At 40.7% G+C, this 18,314-nt stretch overlaps 1 protein-coding gene across 21 annotated transcripts in view; it reads right to left on the bottom strand.

The window, feature by feature from the left end:
• Positions 1-18,314, bottom strand: part of kirrel1b (kirre like nephrin family adhesion molecule 1b) — a 79,182-nt gene that overhangs the window by 9,571 nt on the left and 51,297 nt on the right. For 16 of the 21 annotated variants that reach the window (XM_051069826.1, XM_051069824.1, XM_051069825.1 and 13 more), the window contains exons 7-15: positions 17,512-17,660; positions 16,770-16,897; positions 16,147-16,273; positions 14,363-14,463; positions 10,848-11,064; positions 10,037-10,144; positions 8,066-8,193; positions 7,295-7,405; positions 5,893-6,506 (exon numbers count right to left, since the gene is read on the bottom strand). In XM_051069826.1, coding sequence (XP_050925783.1) covers positions 5,893-6,506; positions 7,295-7,405; positions 8,066-8,193; positions 10,037-10,144; positions 10,848-11,064; positions 14,363-14,463; positions 16,147-16,273; positions 16,770-16,897; positions 17,512-17,660 — 1,683 coding nt within the window. Of the gene's footprint in view, positions 1-258; positions 6,507-7,294; positions 7,406-8,065; positions 8,194-10,036; positions 10,145-10,847; positions 11,065-14,362; positions 14,464-16,146; positions 16,274-16,769; positions 16,898-17,511; positions 17,661-18,314 lie in introns of those variants that run through there. The other 5 variants (XM_051069828.1, XM_051069830.1, XM_018678159.2 and 2 more) reach the window with 3 other exon arrangements.

Raw genomic sequence — 18,314 nt, 5'->3', positions numbered from 1 at the left:
TAGACACACACTCACTTACTTCCCACTTCAGGCTGTTTGACATGAGAAACTGTCACAACAACTGCTCGGGTACAGTCAGTCATAGTTTGACCTAAATAAACAACAGTGTGCGAGACGTACAAACCTCAGTCAGAATAAAGAGGTGAAAATATTTTTAAGTCTCCTCCTGCAACAAAATGATAAAAATACTAAATATAATTCTATAAAATGAACTCTGTAAACTTGATGTCAGCAAAACAAACAAAAGAACTTTTCACCTCCATTCTTATGAAAGCCATGTCTTCTTTTATTTTCTGTAATACTGTGGAAAAATAATTACATACAATTTGAAAGAAAAAAACAGAATTCAAACAGAGAAAAATGAAATAAAAATCAATAATATCTTGTATGTTTTGTACTTTTTTTCTTGAATAAAAGGGATAAACAAGTACTCAAACCCAGTATGAACATAATACGCATGTGAACAATATATAGTGATAAAAATAAAGAAGTAGAGTATGGAGAATATATGTACGCTTATTTGAACTCACAAACTATCCCTCTCTCATCGTCATGCACACTTCCACTTCACACATTTTTAAGTGCAATATGGACTCCTTCTCACTGTTCTAATCATTGTCTTCATATGCTCAATGATACTAAGCAGAGCATCAGTTAATCCTGTTCACTTGTGCAGCTGTTTCAGAGAGCAGACAGGCTCAGCAGCTGGATGAGGGTCAAGCAGACCACCTCGGCTCCTTCCTCCTGTCCTAAGGCCACACGATGTCTCCTTCACTCTGTCCTACCAGCTGCATGCTTTCTCCTAGGGTTTGACTGATGTGTGGCTCTGAAAACTGATATCAATGTTATTACTTTTTTCCTGTAATTTTGTGAAGATGCTGACGATGCTGACTTATTTATTTTCCTGCCAATATTCAACACCTTCACAATGTACTATTTTTAATCCAAAAGCACACATATACAGCGTTACCAACAGAACCTTCTTGGCAGGGTGGAAATGCTTTTAAAGCTTCAGCTCACAATAAAATGTAGATGAAATTCTGTAAAGTTTTGCAGCTCTTTAAGGCAGTTTAAAGTTATAATCCTTGTAATTTTAGTCCTGTTTAATTTGTAAACAACAGACAATAGACAATTACAGACTGCTATATTAATACCATAAAGGTGGTTTGATACAATAAAAATCTTAAGGATTATAACTTTAACACGTTGCAAAAATACTGCTTTTAAATTAAAAATATTTTCTCAAAAATGATTATTGATCAAATGAATAAACACCAATCTTATGGTGATTTATATGCAAGTGTGGTCAGGAGGAACCTCCATCATACCAGCAGGTGACAACATGACTGTTTGCCAATAACATCAGTCAAACCCTTATTTCTACAGTCCACATATTTATAATGGTATGAAAACACACTGCGGTTACATGCTGTACACATGTACACACACATGCATGTTCACACATGGACACATAAACTACATGTGCATGTATGGAAACACAAACCAGTAGAGCGCGCACACACACACACACACAGTTACCCATGAGCATACATAAACACAATAAGCACAAATGGCTGCTGCATTTGTTTGTCTGCTCAGTTCATTTTCTTTGCACAGTCTTTTGGCACTCACTGAAGACTCCAAAAGGTAAAAATGGACACCGAGCCACTTGAGTCACTCTTGGCCAGGGATAGCACAGCAGAGCACAGCATGGAACAGAGCAGTTAGCTGTGGGTCTGGCCTGGTTCTAGTCTGGGTTGGCCTAGTTGAGACAGAATTTTGGCTATTTGTGGCCTGGCTGAGCAGTCATTTTGGCCACAGACACATACATCCACTCTCTTTTTTTCGCTGGGTTGATTAATCAGAACCTTCCACCACCCTTCTCTGATGCACACAAGATAAAATAAAATACTGTGTATAAAAACTTAAACACACACTTTTGACCACAGTCATTTCTTCCACCGGTGATGTAACACCACAAAATAATACCAAGAAAATAAGTTTTAAAATACAGATTTTCATAGAAAGAAAGGAGATCATGAAATAATGAACACCAAGGATGGATGTCATGAGCTTGAAGCTATATATTTTGTAAAAACAGACTCCCAACCCTCCAACATACACACATTTATACAAGCTAGATTGCTATATCTACCCCATATGTCGTCATCTTGAAGAAAATTTGGAAGAAAGCTATGAGAAAGGTTTGCAATGATGTTTTTTTTCCATGAAAAGACAGGTTCAACCTCTAAATTTGGAAGCTGGTAGGTGGCTATTAATATGACACAGGAGAGAGTAGAGAGTAAAGAGTTTCAGCACACACTGCCGTGAGAGGTACATATGAGGAAGAGGGGAAAAAAAGACATGGAGTAAACACTTTCACATTCCCTTCCAAACCACTTTTTTTTCCAATACAGAGCCACATCTAAACATCCATTTTGCACTTTTGGCATCTATGGTGTCTTCTACATATTTATATGCCCCCACTGTCAACAGACTGTAAATAGTTAAGAGGTAATGACTAAGTACCTGCATGGCCTGGCTGTGTATTTGTTGGCCTCAGTACCTCCACCGTGTCAAATTTACTCACTCTACACAAGGTCATAATGACATTCCAAGTCAGATGCAAAATACTGCGCGGCTACAACTCTGTAAAAAGGTTGTAAAGAGGTAATAGTATGCAGTACCAAGGCTGTGATAACCATATAAATTTAAAAGGGTGCTCCATCTGCCGTTCTTCTCTCCGTAACTGCTGAAACGGTTTATATAGTGACCTTGGAGCTGCAAGGTTCCATCTGATATTCTAATCAGAAATGATGTGGCTGTGGTTTCCTTTCTGAAAGTGTTTATTCAAAATAGGGGCAATAAATAAAATTTTTACTGCCCCTTAGCACAAAATTACCATAATATACTGTATCTGTGAGGGGCTGATAGGGTGGCTGATAAGTATAAAGACTCAATGATTACCTCTGGAGGTGCTAAGATTCCTGGCTTCACTTTGCAGTCTCTGGTCTTTGTAAAGCAACACTTCGTCTGCTATCATTTTTAACTGCTCAGAAACATGGTACAGTCACAAGTGGGTGACTCATTTAGTCCTCCTTTACTTTGTCTATCTAATAAAGCAGATGTGCCCTTAAGAGAAGGTAAAAAATAAAATGTTTAAGCAATTCCCAGTGGTTGCCAAAAGAAGTTTAAAAAGTCATACTTAAGGTATCTTCAAAATGAAGTTGCATTGGTGAGGGAACCTCATAATTTCAAGTTCAGCATATGGTAAAACCTGATGCTGCAGCTGTGGAGTCTAATCAGCAAATGATTGTCACCATAAAAGGTGAAGTTGTGAGATGGTACAAAATGAACCACTTCTACAACCAGTGGTAACTCTATGGCAGACGAGCCAACCATTTCTCACTGATCTTGCTTCAGTACCAGTAGCTGTTATCGATTACTGTTTTCAGTGCAGTGTTCACATTATAAGTAAGTGACTGGAAGTTGTAGGGGTGAACGTATCTCACATATGTTGGCCAAAACTGAACTTCTTGTGCTCACTACTCATAAAAAGCCAACTGGATGTTTGCGTAGCCAAAAACAACCATTCAGTTCCCTACGACTCAAATAAATGTCTGAAAACCAATCTTAGGACAATGGTAACATGCACTGTTGTTTTATAAGTAAGGCTTCCTTTTCAGTGCTTCTTACTTAAAATAACTTTTTACATCAGCCAAAAAAAATTTGCATTTGACTATCCAAACTTTGCAGCTTTACTTGCTACGTAGATAATAATCCACACTGTTCAAATTAAGTTGGATAGACTTGAAAAGCTGTTTGTAAATTGCTCATATTGCGGATTTCGACTTTGGGAAAGTAAGCAAAGCAACTAATCTGCAAGGAAATTTATCTTTGCCCTCATGCTTTTGAAGGCAAAAAAGACAAATCAGATTTCCTCTTTTGGGCAAAAATATTTTAGATGAAAGTGCAGTGGAGATTCACTCAAAAATGGGATTTGTTTAGCAGCTGCATCAGTAGAGGTTAGAGCAAATAAGCAGTATTTTAAATGCTGCTCATTGTGACCTGTAGGGTCAAAAGCCAGTCACACATACCAAAGCTGACACAACATAAAGGAAAGATCTCAGACACAGAATACCACCAAAGTTTCTGTTGCAGTGAGGAAACCAGCATACTTACACATAAATGTACAAAGTACCATATGAGCTAGATAGAACCCTCTGTACGTTCATTTTGATATGTTAGACTACACTTGAACCATCTCATTGCTTCCAAAGTTAACAGCACAGCTCAAAGTGAGCAGCTGCTTGTTCTCCATCCATCGCTCTGAATGTCGTTAACATTTTAAAAAAGGCAGTCCAGTCAGAAGACCGGAAGTCAGAGGAAGAGTTTCACCCCAAAGAGAGATATCCACTGAAGAGAATTTTTCCCCCCAGTCCGGATATTCACCATTTTGCAATGAAGCTCTTAAAAGTTTCTAATTTAAGTCTACAAGATCCACTTTAAAAATACCGTCCATCTCTTTTTAAAGAAACTCAAAACGTTTCCAATAACGATCACGTTGCCACTTACACATTAAAAAGCGAGCATCACCCAAAACTCTGAACCTTTGGTCCACAACTCCTTATAAAAATACTATAAAATGTTTCTGAATGCCATTTTTTTCTCCATACGGTTCGGTATAAATATGGGAAAAAAACATCTATTCTACTGTGCAAGTGAGAGAAACAAATACTTTTTGCCACTTGAGGATAGGGGAGGTATTTTTTTGTACAAATTGCAGAAATTCATTGAATGAAAAAGCACTCCTGCCACACCTCGCTTCACAAAAACGGTTTACAGCATTGACCTTGAGTGAAATGTGAAGTATAGAAATGCATCATGATGATAAAAATGAGACATGAGGAGGAGAAGGAGTTTACAGAGATGCTTGCTACTGCTCCTTTCCTCTTAGATGTGGCACGTACAAAACCTCGTCGTCCAGAGCATCTTAGTGTACACTTTACAAAAGAAGACACACCTCAAAAGTTTGTGTGTGTTGGCACATAAGCATTGGCACTCTGGTCACTCACTGTACCACTTTAAGAAGCTTTGTCCCACTTAAATCAAGGTAGATCTTGTAAAAAATGGCCACTGGGCAGGTTTTAGTGAGGAAAGAGGATCAAAAAGTGCCAGATATAGTTGTAGTCCAAGCTGCCCCGTTGCTGCAATACATAGAAACAAAGTCTGTGTGTACGTGTGTGTGTTTTGCAATATGTGAGAGTCAGTGTGGATTGCAGGGAGGTTTGCTGTCGGTCACTGTACTGCATCACACTGTATAGGTTTGTACAGGGACATAACTTTAAAATGATCCAAATCTGAATTTGCACTTATTTACAGAGATGAGGAGGGAGGAAAACGTGACGCAGGGAGATGGTCAAAGAGCAAAACGAGGATTTGCAGGAAGAAAGCGGTTCCTCTGCTCCTCTGTAAGCTCTTGGCGCTCTTCTTCTTCCTGTCTTCAAAGTGCTCTTCTTCTCTTTTTGTCTCTTTTCTCTTGATTGTGGCACGCTGTTGCTTTTCTTGAAGCATGAACACTGCACGCAATGGAAGGTGTGTGCGTACGTGTGTAAATGTCGCTTTGCATGTGTTGTATGTATTGCTGCTAACTATTATATATGCGGTGATGCTGCTGACTGCTGTGCGTTGTTACGTTGTTTTATTGGTTCAGAAAAGTAACCAAATTCCATGCACTGGTTGTTATGGAAACAGAAAACAGATTCAGATTTATGTATAGGAAGGTGGGATTTTGTTTGTTTTGTTTTTTTTTAAGTTTCAAAGTTTCTTTATGTGTAATAAGTACTGGTGCTGCACAAAGCGAACCAAAGAGTGTGTGTATGTGTTTCTCACACATGAGTCTGCATCCGCTGTGTGTGTCTGTGAGAATAGTCGGAGGGAGGAGATGAGTACGAGAAGCGAGTGGAGCTTCCGTACTTCCCAAGTCCTGTTTCAGGACTTTGCTGTCCTGGCCCTGGCCCTGGCCCTGGTCCAGTCCCTTGTCCTGTTGGATACATCTCATAGGCTGGTCCTTCCTCTATGGGCGGAGCAAAACCCATGCGGTAGCTGGGATACTGGGACGGGTATCCGTAGTTGTCGTAGGCCAGCTGCGTCGTGCTGTCCAGCAGGCCGCAGTCTCCTGGGTAATCTCCAGGCGATTGAAGAGCCGGATTGGGAGGTGCTTGCTGGCTCTGCGCCGCCCTGGAGAAGGTGTTGAACTGGGCGTAGGTGGCATGGGACATCCTGGAGGGTGGGCGGGGGTCATAGCAGCCTGTCCTTGAGCCTGGCACCGCGCTGGGCGGAACTGCACCGCTGGGGGCAGCCGAGGGTCCGCTGGACGTGGCACCGGCCGGCCCACTGTTTGGGTTCGGGGAGCGAAATTCTCCTTGGTAGTGGATGGCACGGGACTGGGGGCGCGCCTCATCGTGGGTGGTGGCTCGGACGTTGTAGTAGCCGTTGGTTGGATCCTGTCATCATAGAGAAGACTGTTAGCTTTTCAGCCTTGTTTTTTGTTCCATATATAGGAAGTGATGACAATGTGCTAAGCAGTAAAGACACATCTGCTCTGTATATGTATATGAAACTATAAAACTATGATAAACTGAAAAACTAGTTAAATCAAATAAAAAACTTCAGTAAAATCAGGATAACATATTGACTCAGCGAGATTCATTTGCTATGATAAAGTGACCGTCGACACGTTTGCGATTATATAATACTACACACTGCTCATATTTTATGTACTGTATATTGTCATATTGCAGGCTGATGTGCCGGTGATGTGGGTGCAGCTGGTTGCAGGAGGTGTGTTCATGCTATGTCCAGCAATGTAATGGTGTGTGAATGATGCAGCACAGAGTATGTGTATGAATGAGAGAAGATAAACATGGTTTCCGATGCAAGAAGAGAGAGAGCTCAAATGGGTGATAGCTAACTCTGGAATAAAAGTTCTATCAGGGTGCATTCACACCGAGGATGTTTGAAGCAGTTTGTCTCCTTATTTAGATTAGTTGGTTTGTTACAATGAGAATGAACAGCCCCCTGGCACTGTGTACTGTAATGAAAGTTTTTACCTCCAGTGAAAATGCCAAACCTGAGGAAAAAGTGCAGCTGGTAATCGGCACTTAATGATGGATATGACCACAAGTTCATGACATGTGATATGTCTGTGCACCATGCAGGATATAGATGCTATAGAAAAAAACATTCGCTGTCAAAATACTAAGACGTCTCTGCAGTCGACCAGCCACCCCACCTTGAGCTCGTACTCCTCCCGGGTGTCGCTCTCGCTCCTGATGTCCTGCTTCAGGTCCATGTCGTCTTTGAATGGCTGAGTGGAGGGAGAGAGGGAAACAGAGGGCAGAAACTAAACCATCAAACAACGAAACACACACACGGAAAGAGGGAGGGTGAGAAAGGAAAGAAGAAGGAAGAGAGGGAGGGGAGAGGAAAACAGAGTTTCAGGTTTTTCATCCCAAGAGAGTGGAAGATGAGAAACGCTTAGTTGTTGGGGAAAAAAAAAGTTTTCGGGTCGAGCTTTAAAACCGCGCCAAAGGAGCCTCGTCGATAAGATTCTTCAGCAGGACTTCCAGGGTGGAACGCTCTTCTAAAAGAAACATCTTAAAGTGAGTGTGTGTGTTATGTGTGCGGTTTGATTTGCATTGTGTACGTGTGTTTCTGTGTACCCTTTATATGTGTGTGTGTGTTTGTGTGTTTGTGTGTGTGTGTGTGTGTGTGTGTGTGTGTGCAGTCTGTTCTTTTCTTGATTTTGGGTCATGTGAGTGAATGTGTTTGTGTGTATGTTTTTGATGTGTGTGAATCTGCTTTGTATGCAGGCAGGCTTTGTGTATGTGTGTCTGTTTTACTGTGTGCACGTGTACTTTCAAACGTCTGTGTGTGTGCGCGCGCATGCGGCCGTAACAGCCTCTCCTGCCATGTCGCCCTTTGTGTATCTGTACATTTAAGGCCATTGACCCATACGCCTCCTCTCCACGGCCCCCGGTGACTCAGATGGGTGTCTACTCACGGAGTACATGGCCTTGACCATTCGGGTTGCAGTGGAGACGTTGGCCGCCTCCTCCTCCAGGCTGTGGGTCTCTTTGTTGACTGTTTCTACCTTGATGTCTGGTTTACCAAGAGTGACACCCCGGCGGCCTGGAACAAAAACACAACCTCTGGTCATATTCTGGGTCAGCATCAGGATAAATTATTGATTTATTCAACAGTCTGGTTAAAAAAGCAACAAAAAGAACAGTAAGAACACCTTATTCTGTTTAATGCTGTTTTCGTTGGACTTGTCTGGGCCATTATTTGCCTTGTTTCTCTTATTTTCTCTCATTTGATAATGGTACATTAAGCAATTTGGCACGCTGGCAGCCACAAAAGGCAGAGAGAGGTAATGGTTTGAATTTTGAGGACTTCACTTTCCGCCATGATGAAACTACATGTTCCTTTGGCATTAATTTCTTTCTTAGGGGCTGTTAGGATTGAAAATGATGAGGAGGATGAAGATTTCATTGGCTCATTATTTTGTCTGAAAAAGCCATTACGTTGGGATTTTGACATTAGCAACTTTAGAAACTTCTGGGCAAATGCTGAATCTACTGCATTTTATAAAGGCCTTTTCAGACTAGCACTTGTTACTGTACTTAAATGTGCTGGTAAATGTATATATCTGTTTCATTTTTGAATAAATGCCACTCAATTTTAGATAAAAGTCACAATGGCAGTCTTCTTAGATTGGACCTATTTCCATAACACATCCAACACGGCACAAGTCTGAACTGAGGGCTGTCACATTAACATAGAGCAGCACAAGGTTAAATATGTACATTTAGAAATTAAACATTTTTAATGTCATTTCATTACAAAAATTTCAGTTTGGTGAGCTGAGTGGGATTGTGATTTTAGGTCAACTAAAATCACCGCCCTCGCTGTTGCATGCCTCCACCAACTGGTCCACTTGTGTGTAAATTCTTGAGCTGTGGCCAAAAATGTATTTTGTGCGCTCACAGTGACCTTGACCTTTGACCTTTGACAATCAAAATCAAATCAGTTCATCCTTGGGTCCAAGTGAACGTTTGTGCCAAATTTGAAGAAATTCCCTCGAGGCGAGATATCACATTCATGAGAACGGGACGGACAGACGGACGGACGGACGACCCAAAAAACATACGGCCAGTGCAGAGGCATAATAAAACAGGCATATTACTATGTTAAACACGGCACCACTCAGTTTAATTCATACATCCCGAGCACGGAACAGTCAATATTTGTCAACATGAGCGACTCACTTCCCACAACCAGAAACCTCAGAAGTAAAGATTTAAATCAGTGAAGTCTTGAGCTGCATCATAGACAACAAATGACAGACTGCTTATCTGGAGCCACAGCGATGTTTGTTTGAGTTTCTATTTCTAAACAATATCCTTTCTGTAGTTGTGTTATCAGCTCTGAATCAGAAAATATACTGTTATCCCCCAGAAATATCCCTCTGGGGAATGTGCCAGTCACCTTCATTGTCTTTCCCAAACTCTTTATTTGCTATAAATTTAACGACTTGAAGACACCACATGTTCTGAAGCTCTCTGGTTTGTGGAGTGTGGTTTGTGTTCATAAATACTAATTGGATTGCCGTAGGCTGTAGAAATAACATATAGGAATTCATCATTTAAATACTATTCACCCTTAAATGCTCGTTTCCTGTTCTGTTATTTATGTACTTTATCCAGCGTACGAGCGGCATATACAAAATAATCACACGATTCTGTATCAGTGGAATGAAAACAGAACTGTACAGTAGGCGTTTTAGGGCAGTTTGCCTTATTGTATGAATATTCATTAATCTCATTTGAATAAAATGCTATACGGCTGGCATATGTTCCTTTCTTAGTGGAAAGGCAGAATGACAGATAGGGGAAGTGAATGAAAGAAAGACTGATAGACACATACAGTAAGTAACGCACACACACATTAGAGAACCACTATGTGCACTCACTGCCTTTGCGTTGGCGGTAGAGGAAGAAGGCGAGCGCCAGTAGAAACATAAGCAGCAGAATGGAGGAGCCCACCGTACCAACGGCGATAATTCCCACCGGAACAATATCTGAAACAAACACGAGCAGAGAAAAAGGGGGTCGGGGTTGAGGGACAGCTGCTGCTTCATTGTTACAGAAACCTGCACGGATGTTGCATCGTTTAAGCATAAATCCTGTTGTGTCCTAGCTTAATACTGAATCTCTGAGGGCTGGTTATGTTGATAAGGCATGCAAGTCTGACAAGGGATAAACATAAGTATACATAAGGACAAATCCAAGCTCTCTCTCTCTTTCTCTTTCAAAGATATTTTGGTAGATTTTCTGAGGCCTGTGAAATCTGACAGCTGAAAGAATAAGAGTCAGATGAGACTGACAGAGCATGAAGACATCATTTTCTCAATATAATGTGATGAATGAAAGTTCTCGAAGTAAAATGCGTAACAATCCACAAAGGACTAACAACACTATCTGTTGTCCTCATGCTGAGGCCACTGCTTAATAATCTTGCTCAGGGGCACTTCAGTTTGTACCAGAGAGAAGAGCAGGAGGATGAGATCCAGGGACATTAAAGGCACCATGTGGAGTTTTCATTCACAGTTTTGCAGTAAAATCACTTCAAATGTCCTTAAAACTTAACAAACATTTGACTTCATTTACTTCCTCACAGATTGCTGGCAAAACGCATTTTTAAAAAGTGTATTCTAAGAGTATTGTAATTATTGTGTTCAAGGGACAAACACAAACTCATTTATTTCCCCCTTTCTTCCATACCTGTCTCCTCCAGGGTGATGATCATGGTGCCGGGCCCAAAGGAGTTCCATGCGGTGCAGTTGTACGGCGAGTGGAAGTCAGACTCCATGACGTTGTTGATGGTGAGCGTGGAGAGAACAGCCCCGCCCTGGGACGGCGGTTTACTCTGCTCCACGGTGTACCTCTCCATCAGGGTGCCTTTCTCCTTCTCCCACACATTCTCCTTCCATGCCCAGACCTGAAACACATTTCAGAGGGTTTATTTAGCTTCTAATCTTCCACCAACAGATATCACTACACCTGTGTCAGAGTGAGTTACTCCATATTGTACCTTCAATCACATTTTTAGAACACAGAAATGAGTAGTAATGGGCCACTAGAAGACATTTCGTAGTGAGTACCCACTCTCATGTTTGCTCCCTTTGACCTTAAAAGAAAAAAAAAAAGTAAAGCTGGTGTACTTCAGTTTAAGATTAAGTTAAGAGCAGCATCTTGGTACATCTGTAAACTAAAACATCTGTAAATCAGTTGCTGTTAAACACAGCAGGATGTCCTTTAAGCCAATAGGAGCTCTATATTAGCGCAATGAAGACGTAATCTCCAATATGTTTAATTTGTTTGATTTTTATCTAAACTCGGCTCTTTAACTGCTGCAATCACCCAATTTCCCCTCAGGGATCAATAATGCTAATTTCACTTTATCTTATCTTAAATAGTACTAACCGCAAAAAAAAAACCCTACACACACACAAACACACACACAGTCACAAGTAAACATTCAGCCAACAGATGGGCTGGTGTTAAGAAAGGTTAAGAGACTCTGAAGCGAGTCTGGGCAGGAAATATATTTTAAGCAAAACAAATTATATTCTCACACCTTGGTAACTAGCTTTTTTTTCTCCTGGTGCAGTATAGGCCTAATTAAAATTTTTGCAGAAACTTTTCAGGCTGGGGAAGAAATAACAAATAAACCACAACACAGTCACACAAACACACATGTAGAGTGCAGCAAGTGTACTTGAGCGATAAAAAATTTTCTACTTAAAATCTGCTGAGGTAGAAATTTGAGGGTATTAAATATGGAGCATTACGGCATCAAATATACATAGACCCATATGTTGGACTAATGTACCTTTTAACCTGGTTTGACAAAATGAAAAAGGAGAATGTGATCAAGACTCAGTGAGGGAGAAATTTTAAAACGCCTCAAATCATCTGCTCTTTATTTTTTTTCTCTGACAGTCTTGCATAATGCGTCTTTTTCTGTCTCCACAGTCTGCCTCTCACAGGCCCTCTCTTTCTTTCTTTATCGCTCTAAATTCTCACAATAATTTTGTTGCACTGCCACTGTCTGTCTTTCGGTTTCTGTCTCTCAATCTGTCCTTGCCTCTTTTACACACTCGTACACTGTGCACGCGCATGCACACACACAGAATCATACTCCATATTTTATAAGTCCTTGTGTCTCTGCATTAAGCCGAGACTATAATGTCGTATCACATTATACGCTCTGAGCTCTCTGCCAGTGCAGCAGGGGGCTGAAGCTTCCTAAAAGCTCTGATTTCTGTCATGTTGGCACTGCACAATTGGATAATTGACGCTGAAAGGTACAGAATTTTACTCTCCCTCCATCACTTCAATCTATTTCACCCCCTCACTCTCTCTCACTCATTCTAGCCTTCAAGCTCAAATGTCATTACTGAATTTATTTCCATTTTTGGCCTCTCTTTGTGATTTGTGAGCATTCTGGTATTTTCCTTTTTTAAAGGTTTATATCACATACCATACTGCTCATTTTGTGACTTATATAACACACAAACACTTTATATTAAACTGTAGTTTGATCAAATATTGCACTCAGCGACTTTAGCAAAAGGCAGAAATGAAAAAAGCAGCACAGAGTTCTGCAGTTATGGCACATTCAGGAGGATATTCCATTACAATTTGCTGGTAAGGCAATCTGCGTGAAAGCTTTCTTTTAAAGAAAAGATGGCCACCACTTTGAAAGGCGCCACTGAATTGGAAAGGTTTATAGCTGGTGTGTCCAATTCACACTAAAATCAAGATGGTCTTGATGCTACACTGACCCTTTCATGGTGACCATAACTCAGTAACTCTTAATATCCGTGGCCTTAAAGCCACCATATGTAGAATTTTATGTGATTATATGTCTGTTAAATTTATTATAATGGCATTGTAGAAAATGTAATCAATGCTGCTGAAAATCACTCAACAGTTTCTTGCAGCAATCTTACATCTACAGAAAGTCACACCTCAGCTTGGCTCAGAACCTTTAACCCACAGCAGTGAAGGAGCTGAGGGTAAAATGTGTCATTAAAGGGCAACTTGAGAGGAATTGTACAAGAGGGGGAAATGTTACTCATAGATAAAAGACTCAAATCATTCACAAACAGATCTCTCTAACCTTTGGACCAACCAATGGCTGGTGCCACCCAAAAGGTAACAAGATAAATCCGAGGGGTCATACGATGTTTAACAGAACAGGAAAACAGAAAAAAGCATTAATAATTTCCTTTTTTAAGAATTGTTCATTAATTCTTGTGAATTAAGTGGTGAAATTTGCATCTTTAGAGACATCTTAGATTGAACTGGTAGACATAGCTTTGATTTTGCAACTGTGACTGCATTAAAACTAGTGACTGTAGCAAAAAGCAGAAAAATCTAAATGAATCACTAAAAGTAATGACCAAGGCTAAACACAAGACCTGTCCACACAGCTGCATTGTCTTGTATGAATTCACATGTGCGGCCATGGATTCAACCACAGCCTAATATGTTTTTCTGTGCTGAAATACTGTCCAACAATTCCATCCCAAGGCCATCCCATGTATCAAAGGAGTAAGATAAAGGGGTATTTGAGCACATCTTGCAACACTGTAAGCCCGACAAAAAAGGCTGGGATCCACTGTTGTACAACACCTGAGTTGTGACACGGCTTATGGGCTTACAGGAGCAGGAAAAATAGAAGCTGTGTCGACAAATCAAAAAAGGTGAGACATATCTCAAAACTGCAAAGACATTTGGCTGGGATTTGTTAGACAGAGGGGAGCTGATATACGTTTGGTGATTAGCTGAATGTGGAATTTTTACTAAACGATTTTTTTTTTTTTTTTGCTTTTCATATTTGAAAAATCGATTTAATGAGCTCACCATCAGCCATCTCAGCACTTAACAGTTACAAAATACTTTAATAAACATGTGGCAACACTACAGGCAGTGTTCTTTTTTCATGTGTCTCCTCTTTCATTTCAACAGCAGCTGTTTTTGATGAGTCACACCTTCCACCACCGAGAGGGAACACACCGTTCTCACATACTCATGACACAGTTGGAGAACAATGCCACTTGTGCCGATCGTTCGGCTAGTAACACGGGCTGAGAGGAGAGAGAGTAAAAATCATTTTGTTTTCAGGGTGGACAGGGAGCTGCTGTGATCAGGATTCTGTTTGAGGCAGATGCAATCTGAAAAGGTCGAGCACCTCTGCGGCAGATTACAACTTCCAAAGATGGACTTACAATCTTATCAGGTGGGGGGGTGCTGGCGATGTAACACTTGATCTCCCCTCTCTCCCCTCTGACAGCATACTGGACCGGATCACTGGAGATGATTGGGGGACCTGAGCGAGAGAGAGATAGGACGGGGCAGAGAGATGTTACTGCAACAAGCCAACAAGTTTTATTTGTAAGGGTTTGGGAGATAAAACTCATCACCACATTAATGTGTAGAAATTGCTGTAATTACTGCTAACATGAAACCTCCAGTGAGAATATGGAAAGAATTTTAAATACACTGTGTTTAATAATGTGACGCACCAGGCGACATTTATTAGAATATTTCCTCAACTTCTTGGCACAAATGCATGCTTTTTGTGGATCATGATGGGCATGTTTCTACTCATACTGTAGACCTAAACAGGGCAAGGTGGAGGGAGCTTCAAACTTCACTGATATTGTCGTAGCTGTGCTACACAAGGAGGGTTTGGAGATAGCACGTGGGGACAGGAAGAGCAGTGATTGGTCAGTTTGGTCTGCTTGTGTTTTCTCATATAACTATCCGACACAGGTGGAGGCAGCGAACCAGACACTGGTCACAATAATAAACATGCTGTTACGCCTGTGGATGGTTTGATTGTTTGGTTTCGGCACAAAAACTACTTGGTTAAGTTTAGGAAAAGATCGTGGTGCTTCCTTGAGGTTAGAGAACCTTCGTTGTCATGGTTACAGTAATAAACACATACTAAAGCTGTGGAGTGGTCATGGTTAAAAGAAAAAGATGACTATAGGTTTCAAAGCTCTGTGTTTGTGGACCCATCCTCCTCCTAATTCAGACTGTGTCGCTCTTAATACTGTGTCTCCAGACTTCCTCTTTTGTTCTGTCACATTTACTTCACCTACTAACAATAAAATGTAATGTAACAAGCTGCTGGTAGAGACGACCTGTGGGCTCATTTTTTACAGGAGGACAGCCTCCAGTATTGTTGCTCATATTGCGGCTGCTTATATTGTGTTGTGGTGGGGATATCGGGGTGAACTATAAATCAAAACCTATGCATTTGTGGCAGGACTACAGTCAACCCCTGGTGTCAAGTTATGTACAGTATGAATGTAGTTTAAATGTTCAAAATGGAGGAAGCGATCATATTAACCATCCAATGACTTTGCTCTGGTTTTGTTTAAATGGCTTAATAATAAAACTGATGCAGCACATTTTGGTACAAATATTTCCTTTGAATTAACTGTGCTAACATATTGTCAGATTGGTGAACAAGAAGTCACCAGGTCACCAAGCTTTCAGCACCTCATATTTTGCAAGGACGTGCCAATGAATGTTGCTGTTCTCCTTTCAGATTTGACCGGTCAGCTGGAGAAGATTTAAGGAGCATTTGAACTCGCTTTTTGTCACTGTGCTCTTGGTGAATCGGTTTTGATTTACTAAGCAATTCCTGGTCTCTCTGGGAGAGGGTTTTGGCATTGAAATAGTGGTGTTGTGCCTGTTTAGGTCTGAAAAATTAGCTGTTGGGTTTACGTTGGGCTTGGGCTAGAATGAATCAGGCCAGGTCGACGCAAATGTTATTATATACAGTATTATTGTTCTAATATTCAGTGGCTTCAGAGAGACACAGATACATGTATGATCAAACAAACACATCATTGAGGTCCCAGTGGTTTCATATTCATCTTCCATGTTTGACACAGAAACAGGGCTTTGCTGAGCATAAGCAGATCTGTCCTACACATTGTATAATTTCTGCCTCTATCAGCACAGTTATTAATAGCAGACTAATTGAAGAGTAACTGACCGTTGACAGTGAGTGTAACCTCAGTCTCTCCCACTCCAATCCGCGGTACGATGGCCTTGCAGACATACTGGCCTGCATCAGCCTGGCTCACTGACTTCAGATACAGCTGGTTGTTGTTGCTGAGCACCTGGATGCACATAAATAAGTAGGTAAACATGCATAAAAAAAACAGAATAATAGATTTGTGAGGTGGAGAGCAGAGATAGACAGACTGGAAGAGATGTTAAAAAGAGGGAGGGAGTGAGATCTATATTTAATTCATAAAACATGTTGATTTACTCAGCAGGCTCCATTAGTTTTTTTTCCTGGAGCTTTTCTTAACTTGTTAGGCATGAATTAAAGATTTAAGATATGAAGACGGAGTCTTACTACTAACCGTCTGCTGAGCAAACATTTATGAAGTCTGGGTCTTAGACATTAATATGGGCTGGGATTGGGGGTTTTCTGGAGGATTTGGTTATACTGTAGTTCCAGGGACGGGGCTTTATCTCAATATGTGGAGTTTTGAGTTTTTATCCTTTCTTGTATACATTTGAATATGTGACATTTTAATGAAATAAAAACTTTAATCTTCCAGGGTTCAAGGTCGAAGCTTAGGGGAAGGTATGACGGTTTGTTCTTACCATGCTGGAGCCCTTTTTGGTCCAGGTGAGGGTGAGAGGAGGGTTTCCAGACCACTTGCAGTTCAGAGTGACGTCGGAGTCCACATCCACCGTGACTGGCCTGGGCTCCACTACCAAGATTGGACCGACTGAAAGAGAAAAAGAGAATTAAAACCTCAGGACACAGAGACATCTGTAAACAGCTACAGACTGCTGGTTACAAAACTGTGGTTAGAAAAGTGAGTGAAACTGAAACAGAAAAAAGGAGTGACAGCAGGACTTTCTGTCACTCTTTTTTTTCATAACATGAAATATGAACAAAATGAAAATACATTTTCCCTAAAATGTCTTGTAGAACCTATTAGAGCAGAATTTATTCAAACTGTTCATGAAACAGAACCAGCATCTCTATATACTACAATGCACACACATTTTCTTACAATTGTGTGTATTTCTCAGCTTATTTAAATATTCTTAGTAACTAGTTTCATTAAATGTGCTATCGCTACTTTTTTATATATTCATTGTTATTTACTCTACTTTGTTTCTGTATTGGTTTTGACAACAAAAGCCACGAGGCTTTTCTGAATTGAAATGAATCAAACTGAACTGAGAGCACAGTAATCATCTACTGTATATTCATTCTGCACAATTCATGAATACTGTGTCGTAACAAGAGTGAAACCAGTGTGGCTCTTTAGACAAACACATTCATATATCATCAGAATCCCACACAGCTCAGGAGTGTTTGCTCTCTACTCACAGTGCACGTCCACCAGGATGCTGACGTTGGTGCTTCCCACGGCGTTGAACACCTGACAGGACACGGGCTCAGTGAAGAAGGAGTGATCTGCGGTGGTGACAAACACACTCTCCCTGGCCCCCTCAAGCAGCACACCGCCTTTGGCCCATCTGACGGAGGCACACACATCACCATTTCACAAGTTATGAAACGTTACAAATCACTGCTGTGTCAGTTTGTCAGCAGGAGATATCAAAAGCATAATGGGTTTTTTATCATTTTTTGGTGGTGAATCAAATGTTTGATTTCCACTATTAGACATGAGTGTTTTTTATATGGTCAGTTAAAGCTATTAAAGTAACATTTATAGAGTCTTGATGTCAAAACCTGAGGGAATGATTGCAAGTTAAAGAAATAAATTTACTCCTCATTTCTGTTATCCATACTGTATCTTGCCAGATATCTAGCTCAACATCATATAACCATATTGCACATCTGCCATTAGATGACATTTTAATATACACTCAATAGGCTTAGTGCCTAAGTACCTGGCAGTGCTCCCACGCTGGGACCCTGCGCTGGAGTCTCAAACCTCAGTTTAAAACCAGCGTGTAAAAGTCCAGCATTTAGCAATTTCACTGCTTCAATACTGTCACTTTAGATAAAAGTCAGTGTTTAATTTTACACATGTTCAATACTTTCACCAATTCTGTTCTCTAAGCAGAAATTACAATTCAGGATCACATCCAGAGGGCGGACACAAGCAAATTGGAATAGATGAAGGAAAACTTATTAAACAGAATTGCAATCTGCCTCCTGATGCT

Source organism: Lates calcarifer, linkage group LG4 (assembly GCF_001640805.2).
Source record: "Lates calcarifer isolate ASB-BC8 linkage group LG4, TLL_Latcal_v3, whole genome shotgun sequence".
Lineage (NCBI taxonomy): Eukaryota > Metazoa > Chordata > Actinopteri > Centropomidae > Lates > Lates calcarifer.
Note: the sequence above shows the minus strand (reverse complement) of the source record. Positions and strands in the feature narration are given on the sequence as shown.